General features: G+C 55.2%; 8 protein-coding genes across 8 annotated transcripts; 2 read left to right on the forward strand and 6 right to left on the reverse strand.

Annotated features, from left to right (window-relative positions):
* Positions 1-1,186: 1,186 nt before the first annotated feature.
* MICPUCDRAFT_54827 (uncharacterized protein) lies at positions 1,187-2,729 on the reverse strand (the record flags this gene model as incomplete). The annotated part of the gene is made up of 1 exon (XM_003064886.1): positions 1,187-2,729. One exon carries the CDS (start codon positions 2,727-2,729, stop codon positions 1,281-1,283), a length of 1,449 nt encoding a protein of 482 aa, XP_003064932.1. The 3' UTR covers positions 1,187-1,280.
* A 59-nt stretch (positions 2,730-2,788) lies between these two features.
* Positions 2,789-5,350, reverse strand: MICPUCDRAFT_54828 (uncharacterized protein; the record flags this gene model as incomplete). Its single annotated transcript, XM_003064887.1, has 1 exon — positions 2,789-5,350. The coding sequence occupies one exon, from the start codon at positions 5,348-5,350 to the stop codon at positions 2,789-2,791; it is 2,562 nt and encodes an 853-aa protein (XP_003064933.1).
* A 706-nt stretch (positions 5,351-6,056) lies between these two features.
* Positions 6,057-6,764, reverse strand: MICPUCDRAFT_54829 (uncharacterized protein; the record flags this gene model as incomplete). Its single annotated transcript, XM_003064888.1, has 1 exon — positions 6,057-6,764. The coding sequence occupies one exon, from the start codon at positions 6,762-6,764 to the stop codon at positions 6,057-6,059; it is 708 nt and encodes a 235-aa protein (XP_003064934.1).
* A 1,392-nt stretch (positions 6,765-8,156) lies between these two features.
* MICPUCDRAFT_54830 (uncharacterized protein) lies at positions 8,157-10,995 on the reverse strand. Its single transcript, XM_003064889.1, has one exon. The coding sequence runs from the start codon at positions 10,866-10,868 to the stop codon at positions 8,577-8,579; it is 2,292 nt and encodes a 763-aa protein (XP_003064935.1). The 5' UTR covers positions 10,869-10,995; the 3' UTR covers positions 8,157-8,576.
* A 218-nt stretch (positions 10,996-11,213) lies between these two features.
* MICPUCDRAFT_54831 (uncharacterized protein) lies at positions 11,214-12,611 on the forward strand (the record flags this gene model as incomplete). Its single annotated transcript, XM_003064829.1, has 1 exon — positions 11,214-12,611. The coding sequence occupies one exon, from the start codon at positions 11,214-11,216 to the stop codon at positions 12,609-12,611; it is 1,398 nt and encodes a 465-aa protein (XP_003064875.1).
* A 126-nt stretch (positions 12,612-12,737) lies between these two features.
* Positions 12,738-13,907, reverse strand: MICPUCDRAFT_66016 (uncharacterized protein). Its single transcript, XM_003064890.1, has one exon. The coding sequence runs from the start codon at positions 13,490-13,492 to the stop codon at positions 13,238-13,240; it is 255 nt and encodes an 84-aa protein (XP_003064936.1). The 5' UTR covers positions 13,493-13,907; the 3' UTR covers positions 12,738-13,237.
* A 91-nt stretch (positions 13,908-13,998) lies between these two features.
* Positions 13,999-15,321, reverse strand: MICPUCDRAFT_54834 (uncharacterized protein; the record flags this gene model as incomplete). Its single annotated transcript, XM_003064891.1, has 1 exon — positions 13,999-15,321. The coding sequence occupies one exon, from the start codon at positions 15,319-15,321 to the stop codon at positions 13,999-14,001; it is 1,323 nt and encodes a 440-aa protein (XP_003064937.1).
* Positions 15,322-15,593: 272 nt separating this feature from the next.
* Positions 15,594-16,769, forward strand: MICPUCDRAFT_23883 (mitochondrial carrier family; the record flags this gene model as incomplete). The annotated part of the gene is made up of 4 exons (XM_003064830.1): positions 15,594-15,859; positions 15,968-16,322; positions 16,368-16,532; positions 16,599-16,769. The coding sequence occupies 4 exons, from the start codon at positions 15,594-15,596 to the stop codon at positions 16,767-16,769; spliced, it is 957 nt and encodes a 318-aa protein (XP_003064876.1).

Consider the following 16,769-nt stretch of genomic DNA (forward strand, 5'->3'; position numbering starts at 1 on the left):
AAAGTACTTTCGTACTTTATTTCGTATTACTCAAGTATTATTACTTGCTTGAATAATACTTTCGTACCTTCGTAAGTTGGTAGGGGTTACTTACTTGAGTTATTTGAGTACGTAATAATAATAATACTTGAGTATTACTCAAATAATAGTTGACTGAATACCGTTGAGACTTGATTGATGAACGGTCAACAAACAACGGGATTTTTAAACGGCTCACCTTCGGCGGCGCGCCTTCTTCTTCTTGATTAGAGGCGCCCCGCGGTGGCGACACAGCGGTAACCGGCGCGTCGGAAGGTTCTCGAGGTGCAGGATCAAGATGGGGATCAACAGATTCCTTGAAGTTGCCTTTTTGTCGTTGCCCGGGAGAATCTTCCCACGGCTACTGCATATTTATAATTCTACTTTCAAAATCCCCGTTCGTCGTATGCGACGCTCTCCGGTGCGTGACGAGCGCACGGCCTTTCGTGGCGTGGCGATGCTACGTCAAGTGGTGGCGATGTAGCTGGCGTTTGATCTAACGAACAACCTTCAAAGCGGGGTGGGTAACTGGGTATGCCGCAGATGGATCTGGAGTTAGGCTTTAAAAAAATGGTTTTTTGCTGACTGTTGTACGGAAAGTATGTACGAAAGTACTTCCGTACACGTGTACGAAATAAAGTAACAACTTACTTATTAGCTACGTAGCTAGCTACCTTCGTACCTTCGAAGGTAGTAGATAGATAGCTAGCTACTAGCTAGTAGCTACCGTACGTGTAGCTAGCTCTAGACCACCGGAAATTTAGTGAGTATTTTATGAGTAATAAATTCGTGTATCCAAAAAGTGTAAATAAATGAGTATTTGATGAATACCGCCAAAAAAAAAAGGTAAATAAATAAATACTCAAAAAAATTCTTCGCCTTCGGCGAGTAAATAAATAAATAACATTTTCTTATTACTCATTATTTATTCACTATCAAAAGTTATAACTCCTGTACCTATCTACGTACCTTCAAAGGCACTTCAGGAAGTACGTAGGCTACGTACTACGTAGTACGAAAGTACTTTCGAAAGTACGAAAGTACTTTCGTACGTACGTAGCTAGCTAGCTACGTACGAAAGTACCTTCGTAGTACGTAGCTACGTACCTATCTAGTATCTACTATCTAGTCTACACGTACTGTACATACACGTACTCGTACACGTTGCGTGTGTGTATCTGATTACAAAAAGACTGAGCTCTAACCCATCCGGGCAAAACATGTGATCTAAATGCGAGCAGACCACACTACGAACAATCCTCTCACGTAGTAAGCAACCCCACGACGGGATTCATGAAACCCATGTGAGCCTCACGAGCGCACGGAGCCGGGGCGATGTGGAAATCGCCAGCAGTGTCGGGCTCCATAAAAAGGATTTGCGCTGCCGCGCCCGCGTGGAAGTTTTCAGAGTCACGTGCGGTTCTGAGCGCGTACGAGATGGGCGCGCCAGCGATGCGGTCCCCGATGGCGGATACGAGCGCGACGGAGATGTGGCCCATGATGCGTCGTTTCCAATAGCTTTTGCTCCTCGCGATGGCGGAGAGCGTGGCCTCGGTCGCGGCATCGGAGGCGGCGTCGCCGGCGGGGACAGTACCTCTCGCACCGTGATCGGCGAGATCGTTAAGGAAACTGCGGAAGCGCGGCGCCTTGAAACCGTACGTGTCGATGGCCATGGGCACGAGGCCGAAGTTGCGGCCCGCGGGGATGTTGCCGTACCAGTCGAGCTTCTTCTTCTCCGCCTCGAGCGTGTACTCGCCCGGCTGGATGTTCGCTGGTGAGCGGGTCGCAGTGGGGCGCCGACCGTTGTATTTCGCGCGCCCGTCACCACTGAACGGGTGGGGGACGACGACGTCCCCGAGGGTCCTGGCCACCCGGCTGTCGAGTCCCGTGATGCTGATGTCGACGGTTTTCCAGCATTCGTGGCGTCCACCTCGCACGGCGTCTGGGGGGAGGAGGCCACGGATGCCTTTCGTCTCGACGCCGAGTCCGACGTCTTTGCACAGCTGTGCGACGGCTCGCACCACGCGGTCGTGGGTTTGGACCCTGTTGCCACCGGCGTTGCCTTCCTTGTGGTTGAGGATGTGGTGGACGGCGTTGTGTGTGAACGTCTCGTTGCCGCACTCGGCTTGGTGGCATGCGAGTTTCCGGTCGATGAGGATCTTGATGGCGGCGGGGATGAGGCCGAGCTCGAGGCGAACTTGGTTTCGCACGTGAGCGGTGGAGAGCTCCACGGCCTTCGAGAAGGGGATCACCGTGTGCCAGGCGGTCGCGCCTTCGCCCCGGAGCGAGTCCATGGATACCGCGACCTGGGCGGCGAACTCGCGGGCGTGTGGGTTCGCGGAGTGGTCGTCGCTGAGCTCCACGGCGGAGGCCTTCACGCTCTCGAACTTGCGCGCGTAGAACATCTGGGAGAGGAGGTGCTGGAGGCCCTTCGCGGCGCACGGTGCGGCGGCGGAGTCGGCAAACTCGGGGAGGATGTTTCGTTCGCGCCGACTGTCTCCTTCAGCGCCGCGGGCTCGAACACGGTCCCAGACGGGCTCGATCATGCCGTTCATCGGGAGGGTGCCGTCCTCGGAGGGCGCGGCGATGCCGTCGAGCGCCGGGACGCGGCTCGCGAGGTAGGACGACGTGTACTGCCAGTTCGCGGTGAGCGCGTTGTCGGCGATCTCGCAGATGTTGGTGATGCCTTGGCCTCCGAATCCGAGGGGCATGGTGACGCGGTCACGGACGAACTTCACGTTCATGTCCGCGTCGGAGAGGTCGACGATCTTCATCCACGCGTCGAGGATGGACGCGTGTCCTCGCTTGAACGCTTCGGCGGGAGCGCGCAGTGGATCAGGAGGAGCTTCGCAACTTGCGCGTCAACTGCACCGAGCGATATTAAGGCGTGTAAACGCTTCTGGTGCATGTTGTTGCGCTCGTTGACGAAGGTGTTCTGAAACGCAGGCGAGCCGAGGGGGGACCCAAGACACTTGACGCCGTTCACCATGGAGCCCACGGTGTGACCGGCGCGTGTGTCCCCGAAGTGGACGAAGGAGATGTCGCCGACCATCCCTGCGTCCGTGAAGGTGGAGCTCGAGAGCACCGGGGACGACCGACCTTGGGTCACGATCCATCCCTTGATGTGGAGCCCGGCGCGCGCGCCCAGCAAGCGTTGGTTCTGCGCGGCGGCGGCGGCGGCGACCGCGGGGGGGCCCAGGTGGTATCCGTTGTCGGCGTACCATGCTTGATGTACGTCTGGGTTCTCGCGCGCGGTGTCCCGCAGAACCGGGTGGATGGCGAGGCAAAATAGGAGCATGCCCAGGACGTCGCCTTGCGTCGAGCCCACCTGTGAGTCGACGAAGTGCCTCGCGCCATCAGCGCCGCGAACGGCGATTTTCGAGGGCTTCCCGTAGACCGTGAGGAAGAAAGGGAGGAGGGATCGTCCTTTCTCTTCGCCCAGCGCCATGATCCCCTCGACGATCGCGGTCCTCCACACCTCGTTGAACGCGTTCCGTACGTCGCCCTCGATGGCGACGTGCGTCGGGTTCAGGCGGAGGTATTCGTCTATGTGCGTGCGGCATAACTGCGTCCCGCGCGGGACGCCGACCGCGAGCTGGAGCAGACGACCGTTGCCCCCCTTTTCGGTGAAGTGCGCGTCGAGATCTTCGCGCCACGCGGACAGGAGGATCCGCCCGACGAGGTTCCGGAAGACAGCGCAGATCCCGATCGGGCGAATGCCCCCGTCCTCCTTCGCGAGCGCGACGAGGCGTGCGCGCGTGAGTAGCTCGGTGGCGGAGTCGTGGAGGTCACCCCGGGCGAGTGCGCGGATCAGCGAGGTGAGCGCCTCGATCGCGTCCGGGAACGCGCACAGGGCCTGGAGGGACTCGACTCGCCAGCCCATGCAGTCTTGGGCCGCTCCCCTCGTCGCGGACTTGAGGGCCTTGATGACGTCGGCGGGTTGGATGTCGGCGAGGAAGGGGAGGGTTTCCTTGGCGCGCTCCCAGGCGTCCTCGTCGTTGTCCAGTCTCGCCGCCGGCGGCGCGGCGGGGTGTTTTGCTTGCAGCGCCGCGATGGTGTCCGGTGTGCCTTGGACGACTTTCGTATCGTCAAGAGCTTGCACCGCGCGGGAGAGCTCGCCCACGCGGGCGAGACGCCGTGCGCGGGTGAAGGTGGGGTTGAAGCCGGGGTCCGCGGGGGGGGTGGTGCCGACGCCGGCCTGTCTTGCCGGCTGAGCCTGACGCTCGCGCGCCTCGTCGACGAGGGACTCCCATTCCCCGCCCATGAATCGGTTCAGGCGGCATATGACGTCTCGCCTGCCGGCGTCGCCGCCTCGCGGACTCTTGCCGTGTCGGACGGCCTCGAAGAGGAGCATGTGCGACGCCTCGAGCAAGAAACACGCTGCTCGAAGCTCATCCTCGGGCGCGTTGGCGTCAAGGGCGTTGACGGGCCACGCGCATAAAACCTCGAAAACGTCCGCCCATGTCGAGAGGGCGACCTTTGGCGCATTCGCGGACTGTCCGGGGTCCCGCTCGGAGAGGAAGCTGAGGTTCCCCGCGGCGTGCTCGCGTACCCACCATTCCTTCGCCTGGCGCAAGTCGTCGCCGCCCGTGGGCAGACCAAGCGTCACCGCGCGGGCCCGCGCCGGTGCTTCGCGGTTAACTGGGGGGAGATGCGCACGAGGGGGGACGCCACGGCGCGTGCCCCCGCCACGGCCTGGGCCGGACGCCGTTGTCTCCGCCGTGGATCGGGGCGGCGGGCGGATCGTGGACGCGACCCTGTCGAAGAGCGCCGCGACGTCCGGCGCGTCCGTACCGCGCGGGTCTGCGAGCGGGAGGCGCCTGTACTCTCCGTTGTTCGCGTTCCGCCTCGCACTCCTCTGCGCATTTGTACGCGCGCGAGGGCTTCCTAGCTCGGCACCGCTGTCATCGACGGGGACGACCACCGGCGAGCCGAAGGCGTTGTCATCCTCCTCCGCTCGGGGTCGATCCACGGCGTCCGCGCGGGTACTGACGGCGGCGAGGGCGTCGCTGCGAGGTAGCGCATCGGTGGTGCCTTGCGCGGATCGCGCTGGAGGCAGCCGCAGCAGCTCCGGCCGCGGCGACTCCGGCAGCGGCGACTCCGGCCGCGGCGACCCCTGCCGCGGCGACTCAGGCCGCGACGACTCAGGCCTCGGTGGCGGCGGCGGGCCCTCGATCATCGGAAAAGGCGGCGGCGGCGGCACCTCGGTCATCGGCAACAGCGGCACCCCGGCCATCGGCAGCAGCGGCACCTGGACCGTCGGCGGCGACGGCGCCTCGACCCTCGGCGGAGGCAACGCCCCGATCGTCGACGGCGGCGGTGCCTCGACCATCTGACCCGGGGGGTGCCTCGGCGGTGGTGGAGGAGGACCGGTCCTTACCGGCGGCGGCGGAGGGAGGCATAGTACGCGGTGGTCCGCGGCTCGTGCGTCCGTCGCGTCCGCCCGAGCGTTTGCGTCGAGGGCCGGATTTGCATCCGCTCGAGCGTTCGCGTCTAGGCCCGGAATTACGTCCACACGACCCGCCAGGGAGCGCGCCGCCGAGCCATCGCGGCCGGGGACAGCACGGGGCACGCCCCTTGTGCCCTTCGCCTTCGCTCGCGTGCCCGCGGCGGCGACGCGATCGGCATGGCCGGAGCCGGCGCCACGGCGGCCGCCCGCGGCTCGTGCATCCGGCGCGTTCGCACGCGCGTCGGCGCCGAGGGCTGGGCTGGCGTCCGCTCGACCCGGCGGGGAGCGCGCCGCTGAGCCACCGCGGTCGGGGGCAGCACGGGGTGCGCCGCTCACGTCCTTCCCCTTCGTTCGCGTGCCCGCGGCGACGCGAGCGGTCGGGGCGGAGCCCGCGCCTTGGCGGCGACCCGCGGCTCGTGCGTCTGTCGCGTCCGCTCGAGCGTTCGCGTCTAGGCCCGGAATTACGTCCACACGACCCGCCGGGGAGCGCGCCGCCGAGCCATCGCGGCCGGGGACAGCACGGGGCACGCCCCTTGCGCCCTTCGCCTTCGCTCGCGTGCCCGCGGCTGTACGTGTAGTGCACTCGGGCTCAGCATTCTTCATCGAGCCTCCTGTATTTAGTTGCCGATCTAGAATAAACACACTCTTTGCACCTATGTCGTGCCCGTCCGTGCTCACAAATCGCAGCCCCCCCACAGTCTTTACATTGACTTCTCATACGACCATGTTCACAGATGGAAGCACCGCCACACTGTTTACACGTGTATTTCAGTCTGTTGTGAAGACAAATAGACGCGCCACCGCAATCTTTGCACTTACTCTTCTGCCGACCGTGTGTACAAAGAGAAGAGCCACCACATTCTAAGCAGTAACGTTTTTCCCGTTTGTGTTTGCACATTGCGACACCAACGCAGTCCTTGCACCGACGCCGTTCCTTACCATGTTCACATATGCCATTATTACTGCCACAATGTTTACAGCTATACCGTCTCAGGCCGTGCTTGCAAAGAGATGTTCCGCCGCACTCCTTGCACCTCCGCTTTTCTCGGCCGTGTTCACATATTCCCGCGCCCCCGCATTCTTTGCACGTATAACGCTGCCTGCCGTGTTCACATACGTTTTTTTTCTTCTTTATAATACGCCTCTTCGGGTTTACAAGTTTCAATCTCGAATTGTCCTCCGGCACCGCTGTCTCTGCCGCCGCCGCTAGGTATTGGAGTCGCCCTGCCCCAATCTTCGCTTCAAATGCCACTGGAAGATTATTTATTTCTTTATTCACCACTAGTTTTCGAATCATACTCGCGTACATACATTTATTTCTTCATTTCTCCAGTTCAAGAAGTTCCCGGCTAGAATTCTTCCGGGCATGTGGGTATGTTGTCTTCAAAGTTTCTACCTTCGTATCCGACTTGCACACCCGGGTATTTGGTGTGTAACAGGCACGCATGGGATATATATACTCACAATCGACGGTCTAATTTCGCTCGACCCGCAAAAGTCTTCGCCTTTCGAAAAACTAAGTAAACTTTTACTTCTCATTATTTAATACTTGTATTAAAAGTTATTATTAAAGCGTACGTGTACGTGTGCAACTGTGCACAGCTGCACACAGTAAATAAAACAACTTACGAAAGTACTTTATTTATTGTACACGTACTTGAGTAATACTCAAGTAATACTCATGCATCAAGTATTACTTGAATAATACTTGAGTTATTTGAGTAATACTTGAGTATTACTCAAATAATACTTGACTGAATACCGTTGAGACTGATGAACGGTCAACAAACAACGGGATTTTTAAACGGCTCACCTTCGGCGGCGCGCCTTCTTCTTCTGGATTAGAGGCGCCCCGCGGTGGCGACACAGCGGTAACCGGCGCGTCGGAAGGTTCTCGAGGTGCAGGATCAAGATGGGGATCAACAGATTCCTTGAAGTTGCCTTTTTGTCGTTGCCCGGGAGAATCTTCCCACGGCCACTGCATATTTATAATTTTACTTTCAAAATCCCCGTTCGTCGTATGCGACGCTCTCCGGTGCGTGACGAGCGCACGGCCTTTCGTGGCGTGGCGATGCTACGTCAAGTGGTGGCGATGTAGCTGGCGTTTGATCTAACGAACACTCTTCAAAGCGGGGGTGGGTAACTGGGTATGCCGCAGATGGATCTGGAGTTAGGCTTTGAAAAAATGGTTTTTTGCTGACTGTTGTACGGAAAGTACTTCCGTACACGTGTACGTGTACTATAGTACCTTCGTACGAAAGTAGCTAGCTCAGACTCCTAAAAGAGACATATACCCTAAAGTCGTTTCCGAATGCTCTGTACAGCCATAATCTGAAAAGATTCCACGAGCCGAAATCGCGCCGTGTCAACCTCGAAGGCGAATGCGACTTCGCCACTTTTCGGCTCGAAGCCTCGGATTGAAGTTTTGGTCACCCTCAGCACAACCCTCAGCGACGTCCGGAAGTTCGTAGGTATCCCTTGCCTTGACTTTCGACGCATGTTTAGGAGAAACATTAATACCACTGCTGGATGTTATCTGGTTGTTGGTTGCCACGACATCGAGTGGGATTGTGCACGCGTTATTTATTAGTATCTTTCGTGATATGACCCTAAACCCTGGATCTCAGAAATAATATGACGAGAATACTTTACGAAGCTTTAGGTTTCGGTGTTGCAAAAATGAAGAGCAGGTGTGAAGAGATGAAAAGAAATACAAGCGCCTTCCACTACGCAGTTGCGAAAAATTCAAAAAGGACAGAGCTTGGGACCCTCTCGCGATCGTCATCAGTGATATATTCTTAAGCGGGCTTCGCAAAATTCTTCTTCGTCTCCGGGCCGAATAACAACCCACATAATTGAAGACGAGCGTTGAGCTGGGGTCTTGGATTATCTATTACGTCACTGCGCTGTGTTAGTTCGTCGCCTACCGCTTTCATAAATTCGCGGGTCGTTTCCTGGAGGTCACCCACACGTACATCTTCAGCAAATGCAGAGACAGCGGCAAAGGAAGAAGCGGATATGGCACGTGCAGTGGTTGCGTTGAAGTGAGAGTGGCAAAGCTCCCCATCCCCGCACGATGTCCTGTGCCCTTTCAGACACGACAAGTCATTCAGAAAAAAAAGTTCAAAAAAGAGTCATAGTCAACTTCGCCTTTCTGATGCACCTGCTTGAAGATATCGAATGGTTTGTGCAACAGAAATGGCACCGGCGCGTCCTTGAAGTGCCCAGATAAGTAACTTTGGTGCTGAACGATATCCTTACACATCACTTCCAAACTGAAAGCGGTTGCCTCTGTGATGTCCGCTATCGTGTATTTATCCTGGTTTAGATAAAATACAAAATACACATCTTCATTTTCCTGTGAAGTAGTGTTCTCTGCATATTCTCGTGCAATCACTCGCATTGTTTGCGAATTTCGAAGCGATACGCCCCCGTTTCCCACTCGGACGTCGTGTGGGATCTTTCGCGTGTCGTGTAACATGCGCACCGCTTCTTCTGGTCTCGCATCGATGTCCAAGTAACCCCAGTTTCCTTCGTGGCACCAAGGGGCTCCTATATAATCGAGCTGCAACCAGTCTGTCCTAAATTTCCCTAGAGGCGGGAACCACGCATCGGATTGAAATGTCAGAACGTGTTTCACATTCTTTCCAAGGGACAACCAAAACTCTTCTGACTTCCAAACACGGTTGTAATTGCTCTTGTAACGGGGATCAAAGCCGTGTTTCGTGTCGATTAATGAACTGATAGAATGATAAACGACGCAGTCGAAACCTTGAAGACTATCCCTGACGAACACGACGTTCGAATCCGTATGCCACACGTGAAATCTCCACTCCTCTCCTAATTTCTGCACAAGTTGAGTGGCCGTCGCCCTTAAGGCATACTCGTACCTGTCGTCAAAGTATAATATCGCCTTCATGTCTTCGTGAATAGACGGGCAGGCGTTTATATCTAAAGCTGGCTCTAACGGAAATCCTCGCTCGTATCTCGCAATCCTCGCACGAATCGCAAACCACACGTCTCGGTTTTGTGGCGTCAGCTTCTGGCCAAACAAAGTGAACAGCGACGCCACGCCACTATCAAACTGTGTCGAGAAATGTTCAGCACGCGATCTCGCCAACATGCTCAGATCTTTGAACTCTTCATGAGTTGCCAGAATCAACTGCTTCGTGCTGGTGGCTAATTCAACATATGAAACTACTTTCAAATAGTCGGGAAACCCTTCCAGGATCTCGCGCGGTCCGCCACGATTGACGACGACAGGAACAAGCCCTGCGCTCATGCACTCGAGCAAAGCGAGACCAAAGTGCTCAGCGTTGCCTGGATCTAATCCCTCCTCGTGAATACCGGTTGTCGACCAGACAATGTCGGCGGCACGTATTGCGGAGCGTACGGCATTTTCGTCGGCATTCGCGTTTATGTATACGCCGCCCGTCCACAGGGCCTGCAATCGGACATATCGCAAATACATTTCATGGCCTTTGACTACATGCCCGAGAAGTTCAAGTTTCAGTCGCACTCCCGGCAAGGACTTCTTCAACATTGAAAACGCCTTGATCACAAACGGGTGACCTTTCCCCTGCGAACCTTTGAAAAAACGACCGATCAGCAAGATGCGCACGTTGCGGCCCTTTCCATGAAGTACGAATGAGTTCACCTTTTCCATGGCTTGAAGTTGAAATGGTGGAGAAAAATGTACAATCCGCGGCAGATGAATTTGCTCGAAAAGTTCGGGTGCATAGCTGTCCTTGAGCTTTGTAGTAAACTTTCTCGTCGGAAGAGCCGCAGCTTTTGCACTGACGAGTATACGCTCGTACCACGACTTTGTGTAGTGCGAGTTTACATATACGATGTCATATCCTGTCAACCGTCTTATTCCTGGGACGAGTTTGTTCACTGTGATCACCTTATTTTTATTGATTTCGCTCATGGGAAACTGGCAGTGGTAAATGTTTAATCGACCTCTACTCTCAACTTGCGGCAATAGAATGTTCGCAATGCTGAACCATACATTGTACTTCGGCCTCGCGCGATTCACAGCTTTAACCGAGAATTTCCTCCAGTCTATGCCATTCACCTGTAACTTTTTAGCGAGCACCTTGACGCACTGCACCTTGACGCACACATTTTTCGGTTTCACTAGAAGGTCGACTCTTTCGTTCGTGAGCTGCTGAAACTTGGAGACGAAGCTTAGGATGACCTTTTCGCCACCGCCCGGTGTCAAGTTGATGGGCGTGTAGATGGCGCTGTATCTGTGTGAGCTACCAGACTCTTCTACGATTGTCCCGTACCGAGACACGTAAAGGTAGCAGGCGTAGCAGCACGCAAGGACCACGATCGAGATTCGAAAGGCTGGCTGAAGGCGCGCCCTACGGCTCCTCCGACAAGTTTTAAACCGCATGTGCGTGAAGATGAGAATGACGCGCGCTATTGCGACGAGGGCATGCGACGACCTACGCTCGTCGCTCGCGCACTCGCTAGAACCGTTCTTTGATAGGGCACGGCAGTATTTCTATTGACGCTCTGGCCGCGATAACTAAAAAGATGATGAGATCGTCAGTGGCACGAGTACAATATGTATGTGTAGGGGGGCGTACGTGTACGTGTACGTGTACACCGTACACCTACCTTTTTCTAAAAGTGAAATTTAGAAGTTTTTCGGTGTCACGTGCGTTTGTGAAAAAGTCACTCAGCACGAGTCAATCTTTGTATCAAACGTTCCTCTTGAACGCGAGAGGGCTCGAACATGTCGTGCTTCACGCCCCGAGCAGTCCGCCTTCTCACGTTTTTTTCGGCAATCTTGCTCCTGCTTTCGGTGGTTTCAAAATCGCGAAAAAGGGCGCTGTCGAACTATGTCGTCTCAAGAAAACGTGATCCAGCACTCGCGAGTCGCGTAGACGCAATCTTGGAGAGGTCGCGTCTTGTGCGCGAGACCATGAGCGCTTCTGGAGGAAATTTTTCGACTGTCGTGAAGACAACGGCGCGACGTTGTGATACTTTGCTCTCGTCGTCGTCTAGAAAGAAATTCAGCAAGTCTCAGGACAAAGAAGACCAGTTCCTCGAGGATTCGTTTTTCAAAGGCGTTTGCGAAGGTACGTACGTGGAGCTTGGCGGCTTGGACGGCGTCAAGTTTTCGAACACACACATGTTCCATCACGGTCTACGTTGGCGCGGGGTTCTCATAGAGCCGAGTCCGAGGAATTTTGCTCGCTTGACAGAGAACAGACCGCGCGACGAACTGTACAACGCCGCCGTTTGCGCGCAACACTCTCAGGTGCACTTTATCGAAGCTCTCAACTCTGTGAGCAACGGGGCTAGCAGCGGCGTGCTGGAGTTCATGGCGCCATCATTCGTCGAACACTGGAAGGACAGACTGACGGCAACGGGTTCGACGCTGACGAAGATAGAATGCATGCCGCTGAGTGATATATTGCTAAAGAGCGATGCGGGGCGAACACACGTTGACATGTTAAGTCTCGACGTCGAGGGTGCCGAGCTCGAAGTGTTGAGGACCCTCGATTTCGACAAGCATCAGTTCGGCGTGATCTTCTACGAGGCTGACGAGCACGACCCTGTAAAATACGCTTCTTACCTTGGCCCCGACGCGTTACCCAAAGGTGTGACGCTAGGGTCGATCGTAACGAAGTCAAGACCCGAAGCTCCGAGGTCGTGCGTCGAAGCTGTACAGTACGCGAATTTCCGCTGGTACGACTTGGGCGGCTCCGGGTCGAGTTCGAAAAACGGTGTGTACACCGAGGAGGTTCTTTCACAACTGCGATACCGGCAAGACGTCGACATCGCTCGGCGCGAGTACGAGACGCGACATCGCGTGACGTTCGAATGGATTGTAAATCCCCGCCCGGATAACGTTTTTGTGAATCCAATACCAATTTTAAGCGAAGTAAACTCTGCGAAGTTGTACGTGCCGAGTTGGGGACACGGATACGACTCGCGTAGTTTAAGCGAAGACAAACGGCGAGTGGGTATCAACGACCGATTCTCGTTTGGTGGTCGCGAGGTGATGGGGAAGTACAACGAGTTATACGGAGTTTTGTGCGGCGGCAGTGGAGCAGGAGGGAAGAAGCTTAGTATCCGAGCACGAGAAGCCCTCGACGCCGTGATCACTAGAGACAGTTTACGATGATAGCGTTGCGACGTATGTTTCCGGACTGGTCATTCGCGAGAAACGTCGGGATGCCGGGAGGATTGTGGGATTGCTTTGGAGACCTCGCGTGATCGAGGTACCGAAAACGAGAAAAGAGCGGTCGATGGCATGATGGAGAGAGAAAACTTGGTGCTATCTATTAGAGAATCACGTAGACTAGACTAGTTATCCTATTTCATTATTCTTGCATCGTTTTCATTTGCGAACCCGTCATCATCGCCTCGGCGTCGTGCACTTCGGCGACAGAGAGTTGTCGGACTGCATGGCGCACCTCACTTTTTGCCAAAAAGTACTGTTGCGCGTGCGTATATATGTCCGGGTCGATCTTCTCTTCAGTTGGGCGACCGCTTGTGTTGTGATACATCGACACGCTTCGACGCGAAAACGGCGAACGGATCGGGTCCGTGTATCCGTGATACGAGAAATCCGTCGTGCGAAAAATAACCAAGCGACTAAATAAGGGCTCAATTTTCACAGCTGCTCACGTCGCGCGGCCACAATTCGAGAGCAGCACCATCCATCAAAACATCACGTATCCGGGCACGTGACTTTTTCTACGCGGGACTTTTGGCCGAATATCACATATCAGGCAAGTGTTTTTTTTATTACAGGGTAGCCTGGAAAAAGTGCAAACCGTACAGCCGTGAGGGAACAAGAAGTAAGACGGTCACGACGCGGTAGACGACGGCGGGAACCGTGAAGTGAGCTGCAAACGACGAGCGCGATGCGCGCGGGTCTCCGACGCGCGCGAAGAAACCATTGCGCCGGGGAACGACCGACGTGTCGAGCTCCCACCGCCGCGTCCGCCGGTCGCTGTCGCCCCACGTCCAAGAAAAATAAAGTTTCACCGCTGAAGGCATTTTTTTCGGTGTCACGCGTTTATGTTGACGTCACTCAGCACGAGTCAATCTTTGTATCAAGCGTTCCTCTATAAACGCGAGTAGGCTCGAACATGTTGTGCTCCACGCCCCGAGCAGTCCCCCTCTCACGTTTTTTTTCGGCAGTCTTGCTCCTGCTTTCTGTGGTTTCAAAATCGCGAATAAGTGCGCTGTCGGACTACGTCGTCTCAAGAAAACGTGATCCAGCACTCGCGAGTCGAAGATAATTAGGCGTAGACGCCAGTCTACGCGGCACCGTGCGGTAATAAGTTCGGGCGCTCCTCGAGGGATTCCGTCCTCCTCGTTCGTTTTACGCTGACGAGACTTTTTCGCGTTCGGGAGTTCGGCCGTAACTTTGCTCACGCCTTTGCTTCCGAACTGTTTCGGGTGCTTGTTGACGTGCTTCTATGCGCTCCAGATGAACGTCGCATCCGCGAGGTCGAGAATGAACTGCTTCTGTGAGACAACACACGGAGTTTTGCGAAAAGTTAGCTCGGCCTAGTTTTATTTATATGTCTTGGACTTATCATTCGTTGAAGCAAACGGGCTTTGAGTGGAAAAACGAAGTCTGCTGGCGGCGGTACACACGACTTCCACGATGGCGCCAGCCCTTGCTGAAGTATCACCTTCCTTGGAGTCCCTGAGCAATATCTTACATTTCCTGGTGTGAATAGACCAAGCGAACGAATCAAGGCATCGGTCGCCACGGTACCACTGTTGAGCTCAGAACAACGACCTGTGGTGAGATGCATAATGCACGAGTTCGGCGTTTTCTTGTCAAAGATCACGTCCCGCCAGGCTGAGTACATTTCACCTGCGCTTGGATCACTCGTGAGGACACTCCAATCATGACTGTATGTGTTACCCGTTCGTGGTCGAGTGAAATGTCCAATATCCCAAAGCTTGAGTAAGTTGCCAGTCCGTTCTTGTCGTTCGTATAACGCTTCAATCGCCGGGTAGTCGCTGATATGTCTTCCGGTGAAGAACTCCTCCTTCCACTCGCGCAGCAACTTCGCACTGAACACACGATGCACCATGAACGATCCAACGTGCCACCCAGCTGAGCCGAGCGACGTGTACATGGGAGTCGCGTGCGAAAATTCGGGTATCGCGCACATCAGGTTGTTCCGCGCGCAGCCGTGGACTCCAAAGACGACGTCGCAGTCGTACCACGCCGCAATTTCGATGCGCTTCGGGAGGTAGTCGAAGATATCCATCTTTATGGACATGTCCTTCAGATACTTTCGCAAAGGTCGTCGTCGACTTCTTGTCCCATTTGTCCTCTCGGCGTCACTCGACTTTTCAAACGGCGATCCTTCGTCGACGTAGACCACGTGTACCCTGTCGTATCCGAGCCTCGCTCTGAGCTCTTCTTGCGATGGGACGCACGACGAAGCGATATTTTCCGTGATGAAGTACACGTCTCCGTCGTATCCCGCCACGCGCACGAGAGATTCGATCGCCAGCACGCACTTGAATGCTTCAAGTCGCGCGTACCCACCCAAACCCCCGAAGACGAAACCAAAATTACCCGGGGTCGCCGCGCCCAACGTCCGCGTGTCGTTGGTTCCTGAACGACACAGTTTGGACGGCGGATAGTACGCGCCGCCGCCTCCTCCTCCTTTCGGGTCGTGCAGTGTTTTCCAACGTGCGTCCCTCGACAGGGCTTCGACCGCTGCCAAATGGTTTCGGCGCAGCTCGCTCAACGAACGCTTCGTCGAGAGCACAACGAACGTGAGCAGACAGCAAGACAGAAGAAACACGCGACATGTTCGCGAGGACTTTTTATATGATGAACGCACGCGCGGCATCGACTCGGCCGCAACGCACTTGCCGTGCGGTGGTAAAGTTTGAAGCAGCGCGAAGAAGAGTGCGTGCGCGCGAGCGTGAGAAAAAACATTTAATAGACTCAGATAAAGTCTGGGTAAAATTAGGGTAAACTTTTACCTGTACACGTACACGTACGTGTACGTGTACAGTAAGTTCACTGTACTGTACCTTTTTTTTACGAGTATACGAAGGTACCATCAAGCATGGATGGAGCTGGCTGAGAAAACATACGCGGAACACGCGTGGGAACGTCATGTACAGTCCGGCGCTGGAAAGCGCCCTGATCGGGTGTTTCGGCGGTCTTTTCGCCACGCTCTGCGTCTACCCTCTCGACCTCGTCAAGAATAAGCTCAGTGCGCACGTCGAAGGGGACGTAGGTGACCGGAATGTAGGTGCACCACCGGTCACGTCTTCTTCAGTCGCTGCAGCGATCTTCAAGGAAAAGGGCGTTTCGGGTTTTTACTCAGGGATTACCGGACGCGCGTTGCACTGCTTCGTGGAGGATTTTGTTTTTTTCTGGTGCGTGTTCTACAGTGGTCTCCACGATTGCTAAGTTTTCCCTGCTTCCTCTGACGCGGCACTTCTTGACTCATCATCTACAACCGATACCAACTCGTAATGAACCAGGTGGTATTCCTCCGTAAAGAACTACGCGTTCGAGCGAATCGCGAAACGCGAAGGCCGCGCGCGTCATCTCACCGTCACGGAGGGTCTCGTCACCGGCGCTGTCGCGGGAATAATAAATAACGCGTGCACAATCCCACTGGACGTCGTGGCAACCAACAACCAGATAACATCCAGCAGTGGTATTATAGTTTCTCCTGAACATGCGTCGAAAGTCAAGGCAAAGACCGGGCTAACAGCGACTGTAAAGGCGATATACGCGAAGGGCGGGATCAAGGCATTCTGGGCCGGACTCGGCCCTTCGTGCCTCCTCGTCATTAATCCCGCTGTGCATTTCATGGCGCTCGATCAGCTCAAGGTAATGTACAAAAGACTAATAATACAACGAAAGAAACTAGATAAGAGGTCATCGCGAGTCAGGGTGACGGCGGCGGCGTTATCACCACTCGAGGCATTCTTTATCGGAGCGGCGGCGAAGTCTTTAGCGACTTCAGTGACGTTCCCACTCATTCGCGCTAAGGTTTTGTCAATGTCGCGGGGACGTCACGATCTCGGCGGTAATCGTCGCGTGAATGGTATGAGAAACGAAGGTGAGACAAATAATAATTTTGCTACGTTAGACGTCATCGGCGAGGTGATCAGAAACGAAGGATTCGCGGGTTTATACAAAGGGCTCGGCGTGCAACTGTCAAGGAGTGCTTTGGCGGCAGCCATCATGTTTACAACCCGGGAGCAGCTGGAGAAACTCACGGCGGGGACGTTGCGGAGGTTGAAAGATGCGGCGGTGGGAGCGGCAAGACGGTGA

Source organism: Micromonas pusilla, assembly GCF_000151265.4.
Source record: "Micromonas pusilla CCMP1545 genomic scaffold MICPUCscaffold_19, whole genome shotgun sequence".
NCBI lineage: Eukaryota > Viridiplantae > Chlorophyta > Mamiellophyceae > Mamiellales > Mamiellaceae > Micromonas > Micromonas pusilla.

Coding starts and splice junctions, on each gene's coding strand:
- MICPUCDRAFT_54830 (XM_003064889.1), bottom strand. CDS start 10,868: ATGCGGTTTAAAACTTGTCGGAGGAGCCGTAGGGCGCGCCTTCAGCCA.
- MICPUCDRAFT_66016 (XM_003064890.1), bottom strand. CDS start 13,492: ATGCCTTCAGCGGTGAAACTTTATTTTTCTTGGACGTGGGGCGACAGC.